The sequence below is a fragment of the Diabrotica virgifera genome, chromosome 8, assembly GCF_917563875.1.
Source record: "Diabrotica virgifera virgifera chromosome 8, PGI_DIABVI_V3a".
Lineage (NCBI taxonomy): Eukaryota > Metazoa > Arthropoda > Insecta > Coleoptera > Chrysomelidae > Diabrotica > Diabrotica virgifera.
Window position 1 is genome coordinate 219,589,549 of NC_065450.1, and position 16,369 is coordinate 219,605,917.

A 16,369-nucleotide genomic window follows, 5' to 3' on the forward strand; every position below is an offset into this window, starting at 1 on the left:
GCAGAACTGGACCCCTGAGTTGGTTAAAGTGAAAATTTTAATGCGCTTTTTAATATAGCAATAATTGGTATTGTGCTTGTCATCCGTTTAGACCCATGTAAATAATCTTGTGACGTAGTTGGCCAAGGCTCTCCATTTTTGGTTTTTGGTGATGTGTTGGTTACTGGTCCATCTGATGGATTGTTACTAAAAACTGTACTTGCTAATGTATTTTGACCAATTCCCATTTCTGCAGTAATTTGATTATTTCCAGTGGCATCTAGGTAATAATTAGGATCATCCACAGGTCTAGTAGGCCAGTGCTTTTCTGGTTTCACTCTTGGTGCTGAAGTTGTTCTAAGTCCAGCAAAGCTAGGTCTCTGGTCTGATTAAATAAGATTAACAGTAGGCTCAGAAGGGTTGTTATTAAATGGTAGATTGATGAGTTCAGGATCTTCGGAGCTACTAGTAACAATTTGGTTATGTGTGGTAATAACAGAAGTAGCAGGAGGCCAAGACTTTCCTGATTTCACTTTTGGTGGTGGTGTTGTTTCTAGTCCAGTAAAACTAGGTCTTGGATCTGATTGGGTTAAGCTATCGGAATCAGAAGAAGGGCTTTTGAACGGTGGATTGACGAGCTCTGGATGTTCAGGTCTACTGGTAACAATTTGATAATTTGTAGTGGTAATCGAAGAAAAGCCAGCATGGTCTTCAGGCCTAGCTGGCCAAGGCTTTCCCGGTTTTATCCTTGGCGGTGGAGTTGTTCCTAGTCCAGCAAAACTAGGCCTAGGGTCTGATTGTGCTAAACTAGGAACTGAATTAGAAGAAGGATTATTGGACAGTGAATTAATAAGCCCTGGATTTTCAGGTCTATTATTAACAATTTGATCATTTGTAGTAGTAACTGAAGAAAAATTAGCATAATCTTCAGGCCTAGCTGGCCAAGGTTTTCCTGGTTTTATTCTTGGTGGTGGAGTTGTCCCTAGTCCAGCAAAACTAGGCCTAGGGTCTGATTGAGCTAAACTAGGAACTGAATTAGAAGAAGGATTATTGGACGGTGGATTAATAAGTGCTGGATTTTCGGGTCTATTATTAACAATTTGATCATTTGTAGTAGTAACTGAAGAAAAGTTAGCATAATCTTCAGGCCTAGCTGGCCAAGGTTTTCCTGGTTTTATTCTTGGTGGTGGAGTTGTCCCTAGTCCAGCAAAACTAGGCCTAGGGTCTGATTGAGGTAAACTAGGAACTGAATTAGAAGAAGGGTTATTGAACGGTGGATTAATAGGCTCTGGATTTTCAGGTCTATTATTAACAATTTGATCATTTGTAGTAGTAACTGAAGAAAAGTTAGCATAATCTTCAGGCCTAGCTGGCCAAGGTTTTCCTGGTTTTATCCTTGGTGGTGGAGTTGTCCCTAGTCCAGCAAAACTAGGCCTAGGGTCTGATTGAGGTAAACTAGGAACTGAATTAGAAAAAGAATTATTGGACGGTGTATTAATCAGCCCTGAATTTTCAGTTCTGTTATTAACAATTTGATCATTTGTAGTAGTAACTGAAGAAAAATTAGCATAATCTTCAGGCCTAGCTGGCCAAGGTTTTCCTGGTTTTATTCTTGGTGGTGGAGTTGTCCCTAGTCCACCAAAACTAGGCCTAGGGTCTGATTGAGCTAAACTAGGAACTGAATTAGAAGAAGGATTATTGGACGGTGGATTAATAAGCCCTGGATTTTCAGGTCTATTATTAACAATTTGATCATTTGTAGTAGTAACTGAAGAAAAATTAGCATAATCTTCAGGCCTAGCTGGCCAAGGTTTTCCTGGTTTTATTCTTGGTGGTGGAGTTGTCCCTAGTCCAGCAAAACTAGGCCTAGGGTCTGATTGAGCTAAACTAGGAACTGAATTAGAAGAAGGATTATTGGACGGTGGATTAATAAGTGCTGGATTTTCGGGTCTATTATTAACAATTTGATCATTTGTAGTAGTAACTGAAGAAAAATTAGCATAATCTTCAGGCCTAGCTGGCCAAGGTTTTCCTGGTTTTATTCTTGGTGGTGGAGTTGTCCCTAGTCCAGCAAAACTAGGCCTAGGGTCTGATTGAGCTAAACTAGGAACTGAATTAGAAGAAGGATTATTGGACGGTGGATTAATAAGTGCTGGATTTTCGGGTCTATTATTAACAATTTGATCATTTGTAGTAGTAACTGAAGAAAAGTTAGCATAATCTTCAGGCCTAGCTGGCCAAGGTTTTCCTGGTTTTATTCTTGGTGGTGGAGTTGTCCCTAGTCCAGCAAAACTAGGCCTAGGGTCTGATTGAGGTAAACTAGGAACTGAATTAGAAGAAGGGTTATTGAACGGTGGATTAATAGGCTCTGGATTTTCAGGTCTATTATTAACAATTTGATCATTTGTAGTAGTAACTGAAGAAAAGTTAGCATAATCTTCAGGCCTAGCTGGCCAAGGTTTTCCTGGTTTTATTCTTGGTAGTGGAGTTGTCCCTAGTCCAGCAAAACTAGGCCTAGGGTCTGATTGTGCTAAACTAGGAACTGAATTAGAAGAAGGGTTATTGGACGGTGAATTAGTAAGCTCTGGATTGTCAGGTTTATTAGTATCAATTTGATCATGTGTAGTAGCAACTGAAGAAAAGTTAACATAATCTTCAGGCCTAGCTGGCCAAGGTTTTCCTGGTTTTATTCTTGGTGGTGAAGTTGTCCCTAGTCCAGCAAAACTAGGCCTAGGATCTGATTGTGCTAAACTAGGAAGTGAATTAGAAGAAGGATTATTGGACGGTGGATTAATAAGCTCTGTATTTTCAGGTCTATTAGTAACAATTTGATCATTTGTAGTAGTAACTGAAGAAAAGTTAGCATAATCTTCAGGCCTAGCTGGCCAAGGTTTTCCTGGTTTTATTCTTGGTGGTGGAGTTGTCCCTAGTCCAGCAAAACTAGGCCTAGGGTCTGATTGTGCTAAACTAGGAACTGAATTAGAAGAAGGACTATTGGACGACGGATTAATAAGCCCTGGATTTTCAGGTTTATTATTAACAATTTGATCATTTGTAGTAGTAACCGAAGAAAAGTTAGCATAATCTTCAGGCCTAGCTGGCCAAGGTTTTCCTGGTTTTATTCTTGGTGGTGGAGTTGTCCCTATTCCAGCAAAACTAGGCCTAGGGTCTGATTGTGCTAAACTAGGAACTGAATTAGAAGAAGGATTATTGAACGGTGGATTAATAAGCCCTGGAATTTCAGGTCTATTATTAACAATTTGATTATTTGTAGTAGTAACTGAAGAAAAGTTTGCATAATCTTCAGGCCTAGCTGGCCAAGGTTTTCCTGGTTTTATCCTTGGTGGTGGAGTTGTCCCTAGTCCAGCAAAACTAGGCCTAGGGTCTGATTGAACTAAACTAAAAACTGAATTAGAAGAAGGATTATTGGACGGTGGATTAATAAGCCCTGCATTGTCAGGTTTATTATTAACAATTTGATCATTTGTAGTAGTAACTGAAGAAAAGTTAGCATAATCTTCAGGCCTAGCTGGCCAAGGTTTTCCTGGTTTTATTCTTGGTGGTGGAGTTGTCCCTAGTCCAGCAAAACTAGGCCTAGGATCTGATTGTGCTAAACTAGGAACTGAATTAGAAGAAGGATTATTGAACGGTGGATTAATAAGCCCTGGAATTTCAGGTCTATTATTAACAATTTGATTATTTGTAGTAGTAACTGAAGAAAAGTTAGCATAATCTTCAGGCCTAGCTGGCCAAGGTTTTCCTGGTTTTATTCTTGGTGGTGGAGTTGTCCCTAGTCCAGCAAAACTAGGCCTAGGGTCTGATTGTGCTAAACTAGGAACTGAATTAGAAGAAGGGTTATTGAACGGTGGATTAATAAGCCCTGGAATTTCAGGTCTATTATTAACAATTTGATTATTTGTAGTAGTAACTGAAGAAAAGTTAGCATAATCTTCAGGCCTAGCTGGCCAAGGTTTTCCTGGTTTTATTCTTGGTGGTGGAGTTGTCCCTAGTCCAGCAAAACTAGGCCTAGGATCTGATTGTGCTAAACTAGGAAGTGAATTAGAAGAAGGATTATTGGACGGTGGATTAATAAGCTCTGGATTTTCAGGTCTATTAGTAACAATTTGATCATGTGTAGTAGCAACTGAAGAAAAGTTAGCATAATCTTCTGGCCTAGCTGGCCAAGGTTTTCCTGGTTTTATCCTTGGTGGTGGAGTTGTCCCTAGTCCAGCAAAACTAGGTCTAGGATCTGATTGATTTAAACTAGGAGCTGAATCAGAAGAAGGATTACTAAACGGTGGATTAATAAGCTCTGGATTTTCCAGAGTAATTAAAGAAACATTAGTATAACCTTCAGCGCTAGCTGGCCAAGGCTTTCCAGGTTTCACCCTTGGTGGTGGTGCAGTTGTCCCTAATCCAGCAAAACTAGGTCTCTGGCCTGATGAAGTTACACTAACTTCATAATGAGAAGATGTGAGGTTATACTGTGTATTGAAGAATTCCATTACTTGTTGTGTATTGAAAGGATCTTGCTGTTTAGTAGTATAATAATTAGGATAGTCCTCGGGTCTAGCAGGCCAAGGTTTTCCTGGTTTCACTCTTGGTGGCGCAGTTGTTCCTAGTCCAGCAAAGCTTGGGCGCTGTTGAGATTGAGTTACTGGAATTGTAGGATTGGAAGATGGTTTGTTAAATTGTGGAATTATCGACTGAGTATAATGTGGTCGATTAGTAACAAGTTGGTCGTTCGTAGTATGTGTTGTATAATTCGGATAATCCACAGGTCTAGCTGGCCAAGGTTTTCCTGGTTTTATTCTGGGAGGTGCAGTTGTTCCAAGTCCAGCAAAGCTTGGTCTTTGCTGTGCTTGAATAATGCTAATTGTCGGATTGGAAAATGGTTGGTTAAACTGTGGATTGACTGACTGAGTATTTTGTGGTCTATTTGTAATAAGCTGATGGTTTGTGGTAGTTGCAGGATAATAATTAGGATAGTCCTCAGGTCTAGCAGGCCAAGGCTTTCCTGGTTTTATCCTTGGAGGTGGAGTTGTACCTAAACCGGCAAAACTAGGTCTCTGGGCTACCCGTAGAGTATTTTTAAGTGACGAGAATATGTTATTAAATTGGGAGTTAATTGGGATATCCAAAAAATTGTGATTTTCAAATCTATTAGATAAAATGATTCCTGACGTTGTATTTGGTACTGCAGTTGTTTTTAATCCAGTCAAATTGGATATTAGACTTTCTGACGAGGTAGAATCAGATGTATTTAAAATATTGTTCAATTTATAAGTTACTATTGTCTCTTGAGACGTTTTAACATTTTTATTAGTAGAATTGTAAGATTGTAGTGAAGATATTTGCACTTCGGTAAGATGGGAGTCGTTTTTATCGTGAATCAAATTTGTACCTTCATTGAAATTTTTTATATTATCTGCAGGTAAAATAGTTGTTTCTAGTTCAGATAAGACCGTGAATTTCGAATTTTTACCTATTGTGGTAGTAATGTAAGAGTTTTCTGTGGTCCAAGATGTTTCTGCTTGTACTTCAGGAGAATCAGTATTAATAATGCTCAAATCCAAAATTTCTTTTTGATGCTTCTTTTCTGGAACTGGTAGCCTAATATTTACTGGTATTTCTGTTGATGAAGCTGCTGGTACTGCTGCAGGAGTAACTGGAGATATTATCTGGTTAATTCCCTCATTAATAGTGTTGTTTGTTATATATGGGAACTCTGATGATTTCTTTGAAGGCAGCACAATCTCTTCAACTAAAAATAAATTCTTTATAAAAACAAAATCGGGCAAAAAACAAAAAATAAATATATAAATAAATAAATAAATAAATAACTAAATAAATAAATAAATACATAAATAAATTCAATGATTGTTTTTTTATAAAAATATTTAAAAAATAGCAAAAGATGATTTGACATAATGGAAATCTATAACTATGCTGCGATTAAATTTATATTTTGTCAGTCATTTATTAGGATAATAAAATGCAAATTGATGAAATATATATATTGGTACAATTAAATTATATATCTAAGCTGCATGAAATTAAGATAATAAATAGAACATTTTTAATTTTTATGGTGCAGTGATGTAATATATTTTCATTTTCTCTTACTGACCAAACAGCTTTGGCGTTTTAGCTATAATGGAAAAATTTGTGATCACGAACAATAGTGCAAAGAATGGGAAAAATATGTCAGTGACCTTTTTGATAATGCTTGTCGAAAAAATGCTGCACATACACATACCATCTGTGACAACCAGTTAGACAGAGCTCCCAGTATACTGAAAGTAAAAGTCAGTATACTTAACCATTTACACATTACCTACCTACCTACCTACCAGATGATTGGTTGGAGTCACTATTTTTAACATTATCAAAGAAAAGCAGGCTCACCAAATGAAGCTATTCTAGACTAATCAGTTTAATAAGCAACATACTTAAGATACTTTTACGAATCATGCAAAACCGAGTATTCCTTCTGTGCAAAAGTAGAATGGGTAATAAGAAATTTGGTTTTGAAAAAAGGCAATATATTGTATATGCGTGTTCTCTTACAGAAAAGTTGTAAGTTGCGAAAGAACGTTTATGTTTTAGTTATCGACTTCAAGAAGGCATTCGACTGAGTACAACAAGATACACTTTTCGATTTTCTGCGATCAGCAGGACTTGACCACTAGGCGCTATGATATAAGACTGTTAAAATACTTATATTATAATCAAGTAACCTTTATCCAAATTGGAGATCATCATCATTAGAGCTCGGGAAATATGCACTTAAAAAACCCTAAAATATGCACAAAAAACAGTTGAAATATGCACTTAAGTATGCTTTTATGCATTTAATGCATATAAATAAACAATACGGTAATCCTTGTTTTGAAGGTATTTAATTATTTATTTGATGCCAATGGACTGTCGAGGCATTTAAGCTAAATAAAAAAAAATATTTATTTTATGCTAAAGTCATAAAAAATATTTATTGAAATTTCTATAACCTACATCATTATATTCATTTATTCTTTATATTTATCATCATTCTTTATTATTTATTATTACAATTATTATTAAAACTGTACATTATTAAACGTTTTCTAAATTTTCTACGGAAAAACAGCCGTAGGTATATCTGATTGTAATTGTTTAAGCATACACGGAAAAAATTATTTCTACTTCACATGAAGTTAAAGAAGCTTACTTAAAATATTGTTTAATTGAGGGTTCTACCTATAAAATTAAATTATCTTCACATTTCCCCATCATAATAATATTTTTTTAATTATTTTGTGATATTCCTCATTTTTCTTTAACGCCGTGCAGAATTTTTGATACATTTTGTTGGTTTCACCAAGGTGTTTAATTATTTCATTTAATGAATTGATAATTTCAATACTTTGGTCTAAATAAATGTTTCGCTGTTCTAATTTAGTAATTGGCTAAGCAATATTTACAAAATTGGTTTGGATTGGATATGTGTCAAATTACTTTTTAATAACGGTTTTTTTCAAACATCCACACATTTTTCATACCACCTGAGTTACGTCTACATCTAAACTACAAATTGACGTCTCTAATTCCTTCAAAATATCGGTTATGAAATTTACAGAATTTAACCATGTTCTCCATCTAGTTATCACAAATTCAGGTGGTAAAGGCACTTTAGGTAAACGATCTTTATACACCTATACTGACAGAAGGGCTTTTAAAATTATGTTTTTATTTTTGATAGAAGGGTATTAATCATTGGAAATTCCATCCTTAGAGTTTGTAGCCTCCTGCTACTCTATTTGTAGCAGAAGCGTGCTCTAGACAAGTAATAAATTTGAAAAAATATTTTTAAATGTTGTCCACTTTTGGTCATATGGCGCAGCATCACCTAACAATAACAAAATGTTTTCACTAACAAAATGTGACTGCATTGCATATTGTAGAGTCTGCTCCGTCTCCTTTATTCGTCGCCTTAAAAATTGTAAAAGGCAGAGAAAGGATGTTACCAGAAAGTGGTTCCACGAGAATTTTCAGATTTATTATTTAGATCTGGGACTTCTCATTTCTCTTTAAAATGCATCTATGCAAAACATGCAAAAAAGTCTAAAAATATGCAATTTTAATAAATGCATATGCACTTACAAAATTTATCCAAAATATGCAAATATGCACTTAATATGCATTTTGCATATTTCCCGAGCTCTAATCATCATCAATGGTGACGCCAGTCAGTTCTATCCATTGCCAACCGTTGCCAGTTTGCTGCGCCTATTTTTCTCCCATCCTTATCTACACCATCCTTCCATCTGAGTTTTGGCCTACACCTATTTCTACTTCCCACAGGTTGTAACATAAAGATTCTTCTAAAAGGGTTGTTCTGCTGTGATCTTGCTAGATGTCCTACCCAACTTAGTCTTCCTATTCTTATAAGAGATACTACGTCTTTACCACCAAATATATGTTTATATCTGTGGTATACCTCGTAGTTATACCTCCTCCTCCAAACACCATTTCCACAGATGCTACCGAATATTCCTCTCAGGATCCTTCGTTCAAATATAAGCAGAAGGTTTTCATCTGCCTTGGAGATGGTCCATGTCTCCGATCCATATGTCAACACTGCGTGTATAAGGGTTTTGTATAATGATTATAATTTGTTTTTTGTCTTAAGTTTCTGCTTCTCATAAGTCTACTTAGTTCAAAATAGCATTTGTTTACTAGGATTATCCTTCGATTGATTTCTTCTGTCATGACGTTCTCCTTGGTGATCAGGGAGCCTAAGTATGCGAATTTGTCCACCACTTCAAAGGTAAAGTTATCAACCGTGAATTGGTGACCTATGTTTCTGGCTCTATTGTTGGGTGTTGATGTCGTCATCTTAGTTTTCTCCTCGTTTACTTGCAGGCCCATATTTTTGAGGCATTTGAGAAGGTGGTATATATTTCTTCTAGCTTGCATGTTGTGCGGGCAACTAGGTCCACGTCATCTTGATATGCCAAAATTTGAGATGATTTATTAAAAATATTTCCTCTGTTGTCTATTCGGGCATCTCTGACCGCCTTTCAGAGCTATGTTGAAAAGGAGACACGCCAGCGCATCTCCCTGTCGCAGCCCAACATGAGTTGGGCTACGATTGTAGCTACGCGTTGTAGCTTTAACCAATCTTATCCGTTTATCAGGGATGTGGAATTCATCCATGGCTTCATACAATTTATTTCTTAGGACACTCTCATAGGCCGATTTTAAATCTAAGAAAAGATGGTATGTGCCGATATTGAATTCATTGGTTTTTTCCAGTATTTGGCAGGGGTTCCCAACCGGTGGTACGCGTACCACTGGTGGTACGCGAGAAGATTTCAGGTGGTACGCGTCACGTCTGTGAATCAAGCGATTACGCTGGACCTCTGTCTGCGAATGTGCCAGTGCAGTTGTTGTGCTTCCATATTAACATATGAAGTAGTTTTTGGTGAACCCTGGAACTTCCAAGGATAGAGTTAAAAACCATACCGCAGGCCAATTGGAAATACCACGAAAACTACAGTGTGGTTTTTTAATGAAGTGTGGCACAAAAAATAGTGACAATCCTATTCCTCAATGGGTTGCTTGTTTCGAAACGCTTTCGAACCAACACACAAAGCACTCTGATGCGGTTGGTAAGCTGATCGAATTTTTTTAAAAGAGAATCTTCTTTTTTTGTATATAGAACAAACATAGCACAGCTACTCGCATTTTTACGATTTGATTTTTATAAAGAAGTTATAGAAGAGTTTTTGTTCTGCAAACCACTTGAATCATACACCAGAGAGGAACTCATATGTCAGGTAAATTGACAGGGCTAGCAGCAAAAATAAAGATAATTGCTCCTGAATGCCGAAATACACATTGTGTCATACACCGAGAAGAATTAGAATTAGAAATAATTTAGTAGATATTTCTAAACAAAGAGGATCAGGAGGCTTCCTTCCTCGTCATGTTTCCATCCCGGTGTTTGGTGGTACGCCAAAATTTTCAAAATATTTCAGTGGTACGCAGTTGTTAGAAGATTGGGAACCCCTGCCTTAGCACAAAGATCTGGTCTGTTGTTTATCGAATAGTAGTGGAGTCACTGAAGGTGGATATGAGCTATTACCTCCGATTTCGTTGAACCTCCATATATTTGCATGAAAATTGGTGAGTGGTTAGAGGATATCTCAAGGAAAAAAGGTGACATGGTGCCAACTTGTGCTTTTACGCTGGGGGTGGATGCCACCCCTTCTCGGGGGTGAAAACTATTTTATTAAAATTAACCCCAAAATTCGATAGAGGGACAAATTTCAAGCAAAATTTGTTATATAAAGTTATTAAAATAAAGCAAAACTTTTTGAGTTATTAAAGATCAAAGATTTTAATTTGTCTTGAGAAAAATGCATGTTTTTAACCAATTTTTCATCAATAACTTAAAAAGTGTAAGTTTTTACAAAAAAGTTATTATTATCAAAATTAAAGCTAATAAAAACGAAATAAACCCCTTACTAGAAAAACCTATTACTGTTAACTAAAAGTGAGTTATAGGTAATTGAATGTATATTTTTTTCGGCGAGTAAAAAACTCTAAGTATTCAAGCTGAAATAACGGGAAATTGATGCATTTTATAACATAAACTTATTAAACATTTGTCAAAGTACTTAAAAATATCTAACAAATGAGCCCCCAAACATGTTAATAGCGTTAAAATTTACGCTCCAAAATTTTTTCAAAATTTATCTTTTAAAATTTTTTCCAAAAAATGTTATTGTTTTTTTTTAATAACTCCGTTACTTTTTATGATATCAGGTTCAACTAAAAACTCTTTGAAAGTTAATTCCACGTGCTATTTAAGCACGTTAAACCTAATCTTTTAAACCCCTTTCCTTTTTTAAAAAATAAAAGGTTAAATGACGCCGGTTGCAGGGTTCCCACAGCAAAATTTAAGATTTAAACGTTTCTATCTCGGTCATTTTTTACTCTATAGAAATAGTAAAACAGGTAAAATATTTGGCACAGAAAAAACTAAAATTTGGTTATACATAATTTTTTACATATATTGAGTATTTTTGGAGTTATTACCAAAAGAATATGAGAATTACAATAATTTTAAAAATTATGATTTTTTAAATTAAATCTTTCTTTCAAAAATATGCATTCTACACCGGTCAAAATTATCGAAAACATTAATTATGCTAATATAAAGAAGTTCTTATAAGGATTACTATAAATTTTGATTTTTGTGGAAATGGCCTAAGTTTTATTTTTTACTTTTTCCTAAAAAAATCGAAACGGTTATTTTATTTTCATTATAACTTGCTTAATTTTGACGCTATTACCTTGTTCTGAAGCTCAGTTGATAGGTATTCCGAAGTACTTTGACAAATGTTTAGCAGGAATATTTTATACATAACCGTTTTCCCGTTATTTAAGCTTAAATACTGAGATTTGAGTACTCGTCGAAAAAAATACATATTCAATTACCAATAACTCACTTTGAACTAACATTAGTTTATTTCTTTATATAAGGAATGTATTCAATTTTTTATTATCTTCAATTTCAGTAATAATAACTTTTTTGTAAAAGCTTATAGTTTTTGATTTATACGTGAAAAACCGATTTAAAACATGCATTTTTTTAAGAAAAAATAAAATCTTTGGTCTTTAATAACTCAAAAAATGTTGATTTATTTTAATAACTTTATATAACAAATTTTGCTTATAATTTGTCCCTCTATCGACTTATGGTATTATTTTTAATAAAATAATTTTCACCCCCGAGAAGGGGTGGCATCCACCACCAGGGTAAAAGCACAAGTTGGCAGTATATCACCTTTGTTCCTTGAAGTATCCTCTAATTACTCACCAATTTTCATGAAAATCGATGGAGGTTCAACGAAATCGGAGGTGAAAACCTTCAGTGACTGCACTACAGGCCTAAAACCACTTTGATATTCTCCAAGAAGCTCCTCTGTTTTGTAAATTGGAGATAGTCGTACTTAAACTACCCATCAAACGTGGAGTACGACAGGGTTGTGTTCTGTCACCCAGTCTTATTAATCTATACTGTAAAGAAATTTTTAGAGAGATTTTGGGTAACAGAGAAGAGAGACTAAGACTAGGCGGAGAAGTAATCAAAAATATTAGATACGCTGACAATAAAATTACAAATAATAGACGACATCAGATACAAAATTTTCAAGATCTCCATACATTAGTAAATCTGGCCAGTGAAGCAAGTTACGTCAAAAATTTACATCGTTATTATCATAATATAAAAACATATAATTGACGTCAAAAAATACTGGCAAATGATACAAAAACCGCTATTTTAACTAATATGACACTTATGTCGATATGTCCATAACAGAATTTACAAAAAATGCGAAGAAGATATAGGTCCGGAACAATTTGGCTTTCGAAACGGTATGGGAACTCGAGAAGCTTTGTTCAGTTTCATTGTTCTTATGCAAAAGTGTCGGGATCAATAAAATGATGTCTACTTGTGCTTTATAGACTATGAAAAGGCTTTTAACAAAGTCAAACATGATCAGCTAATAGGAACTCTACTGGAACCAAAACGCCTCTGTTAGAAGCGAAATGGGGAATACTGCAACCACAAACATCCAAAGAGGAATTAGACATGGTTGTATACTATGACCATTATTATTCAACTTGTACACAGAGGAAATATTTGCAGGAGCTCTAGATGAAGCACAAGAAGGAATAAAAGTCAATGGAAAAATCGTGAACAACATCAGGTACGCCGATGATACAGTACTGATTGTTGGCAGTGAAGAAGAACTACAAATTATGTTAACCAAAGTAGTGCGAGAAGGAGCACTACATGGCCTTAAGGTGAATGTAAACAACTAAAACAGTGGTAATTTCAAAAAAGCACACACCAGTTATAAACATACTAGATAACAACAGCCTCGTTGAACAAGTGAAAAAGTTTAAGTACCTAGGATGTTGGATACATGAAACCTTAGACCAAGATCAAGAGGTTAAATGTAGAATAGAACATGCAAGAAACACCTTCTTAAATTTGCGACAGTTTTTCACTGCTCGCAATCTTGATCTGTCCCTAAGGTACCACATGATAAAGTGTTATGTATTTAGTGTACTATTACACGGCGTGGTAGCTTGGACGTTAACAGTCAGCTCGTTACAACGTTTAAGCCGATGCCGCACTGCAGGATGCTAAGATGGTCGCTTGGAGGGTGGATTTTAAAGGTTGATGGTGGAGGGGCGCTGCAACCTGGACGCAGTGAAAGACTGAAATGAAGTCAGAAATCAGTATTCAACTGACTGCTGAGGAATCGTTTGTTTCATTTGTTACGTTACATTGGGTTTGTTTTTTAGCATATCGTCCTATTAGAGGTTAAACTCACCAACTACGCTTTTCAGAAAGTGGAGAAAAATCGACTTAAAGGTACAAATTGTTTTTTAAATTCACCTGATTTGAATATTGGATTTTTTCAATGCCACTGCAAAGAATAAATAAAACATATATTTTAAGCCATGGTTCGTCACATAGTGGGTCTGCTGGGTACCAAATTGCCCTTCTTTTATACACAGCACTTATTACGCTTTCCTCCATAGCCAGGCTACCCGGACGGAATATCAAACACAACTGATATGGATGGATAGACGCCTGGCGAATCACCGGATGGTTAGATGGTAGTGGGAAGCCACTGCGGCTACCGTCGTTTTGTTATTCGTGGTATAAGTATTCTAGCTGGATGGTCGCCAGGCAGGTATCTACCATCCACCATCCTACCAAACTTTCTGCAGTGCGGCATCGGCCTTAGAGAGCTTTGTGATGCGAGTATTTCGTCGTAGGTATGCTGCAAATTCCATGGACCAACCGCGTTAGAAATGAAGAAATCTTGAATAGAGGACGTGGACTTAGAGAAATTGTCAAGAAACGTAAAACATCTTATCGTGGACACATATTTAAACACGACAGGTATAACTTTATTAAGTATACACAGGTATTGTTCGTCCGCTATAACTTTTCCCATGTGTCACGATTCATTTTCAAACAAATTAAGTCAAAACATAAAGTGAAACGTACGCCGATGTGTGTAGTATACAGGGTGTAACAAAAATACAGGTCATAAATTAAACCACATATTATAGGACCACAAATAGTTCGAATGAACCTAACTTACCTTAGTACAAATATGCACACAAAAGAAGTTACAGCCCTTTGAAGTTACAAAATGAAAATCGATTTTTTTTGAATATATCGAAAACCATTAGAGATTTTTTGTTGAAAATGAAATTTCTTATAGAAAAAACATGTTAAAGAAAAATTATAGTGAAATTTGTGCACCCCATAAAAATTTTATGGGGGTTTTGTTCCCTTAAACCTCTCCAAACTTATGTGTTCGTTCCAAATAAATTATTATTGTGCTGCCATTAGTTCAATTCAATGTTTTTCAAACTTTTTTGTCTCTTAGTATTTTTTCGATAAGGCAGTTTTTATCGAGTTGCGGCTTCTTTTTTAATATGTTTACATAAAAATTTTATGAGGGTTTTGTTCCTTTAAACCCCCCAAATGTTATTACTACCATTAGTTAAACACAGTGTTTTTAAAACTTTTTTGCCTCTTTGTATTTTTTTGATAAAGCATCTTTTATCGAGATGTGGCTTCTTTTTTAATATGGTTCAAAATATACTTAAAAATGTAAATCATAAATAAATTTTCATATTATTACCAAGTCTCCATAATCGTACTTTACCATATACAAATATGTGGTGGATTTGCCAAATATTCAAATATCTCGATAAAAACTGACTTTTGTAAAAAGTACTAAGAGACAAAAAATTTTTTAAAAACTTGTGTTTGACTAATGGCGCTACAATAATAATTAAATTGCAACGTGCACAAAAGTTTGGGGGGGTTTAAAGGAACCAAACCCCCATAAACTTTTTATGGGGTGTCCAAATTTCATTATCAATTTTTCCTAGGTAAAATACTACTGCCATAAGAATACCACATGTCCATTTTCAATAAAAAATCTCTAATAGTTTTCTCAATCTCTAATAGTTCTCTAATATATTGGAAAAAATCGATTTTCATTTTGTAACTTCAAAGGGCTGTAACTTTTTTTCCGTGCACATTTGTACTAAGGTAAGTTAGGTTCAATCGAACTATTTTTGGTCCCAAAATATGCGATTAAATTTATGACCTGTATTTTTGTTACACCCTGTATATATCGTATACAGTATACAAAATGTATGTACACATCGACGTTCGTTTCACTTTATGTTTTGACTTAATTTGTTTGAAAATGAATCGTGACGCATGGGAAAAGTTATAGCGGACGAACAATATTTAACAAACTTTAATAAGAAAAACCCAAAATATAGAAGACTTTGCAGAAGTCATCGCCAACCTAAGAATCGCTAAGAAGACAGCACTTAAAGAAGAAGAAGAATGTCGATATGGACCAGCCGTGTTTCTGTCTTTAGCTTAGTTTAACTCATTTTGTTTATTTATGTTTTTGTACATTTAGCAAAATATTAATCAACTAATTGATAGAACTTTGTTGTCTTGTAAAAATAGACTCACCTAAATTATTATTTGTAGTTTCAACGCACAAAAACAACAACCACCAACAGTATAAAATCAAGGGAAATTCCATCTTTTTGACTTTAGCGACAGCGACAGTAAAATCCGAACTGATTGTTAAAGAAGTCAAAGAACTATTGGCACACGCGGCTTGGCACAATAAAGCAAATAAAAAATACGCGAGAAGAAACAGGTTGGATGGCAAAGAATTTATCGCTGTAAATATACCGTTTGTGTTACAAATGCATTATTTATTTGCATGTACGTAAATTTGTATGATACCGTAATTGTTTCGGTTTTGGTTCATTAGTTTTTTGCTTGATTAGAGCTGACATTATCGATAGTAGTAAGGGTGTAGGGTGTAGGTACGAAGGAATCTTGATACTTATAAATATAATCGCAGATCACTATGTTGAAATTAGAATAAAAACTGATATTCTAACAATAAGCATATAGTCCAGGGCGCATCTGTTTTGAGATGGGCGTTAAGAGGTGACTCAAATTTTTTTGCAGAAATTGCTTGGAAATGGCTCAAATAATAACAATTGAGTTATTCTCCCACTCAAAAAGGCCCGGAACATTGTTTAAATAATCAAAATGTCAAAAAATAAAGGAAAAATTGGAATTTTTTCTTCGTTTTTTGATTATAACTTTAAAAGTAGGGGAGAGTTGGATAAAACGGGATAGTCGGATAAAACGGGATACCTAGCCTAGAGACCCAACTAGTGCTGCTATCAATCGGACAACGACGAAACCTTGTTCTCAGTCGTCATTTTAACATTCTCAGTTCGTTTTACCTCGATG

The 16,369-nt window shown here is 35.2% G+C and overlaps 1 protein-coding gene across 1 annotated transcript; it reads right to left on the minus strand.

Moving 5' to 3' along the window:
- Positions 1–368: 368 nt before the first annotated feature.
- LOC114336252 (protein piccolo-like) lies at positions 369–15,683 on the minus strand. The gene is made up of 2 exons (XM_028286585.2): positions 15,566–15,683; positions 369–5,743 (listed from the first exon to the last, which is right to left on the minus strand). Exons 1-2 carry the CDS (start codon positions 15,636–15,638, stop codon positions 369–371), a joined length of 5,448 nt encoding a protein of 1,815 aa, XP_028142386.2. The 5' UTR covers positions 15,639–15,683.
- Between the last annotated feature and the right edge of the window lie 686 nt (positions 15,684–16,369).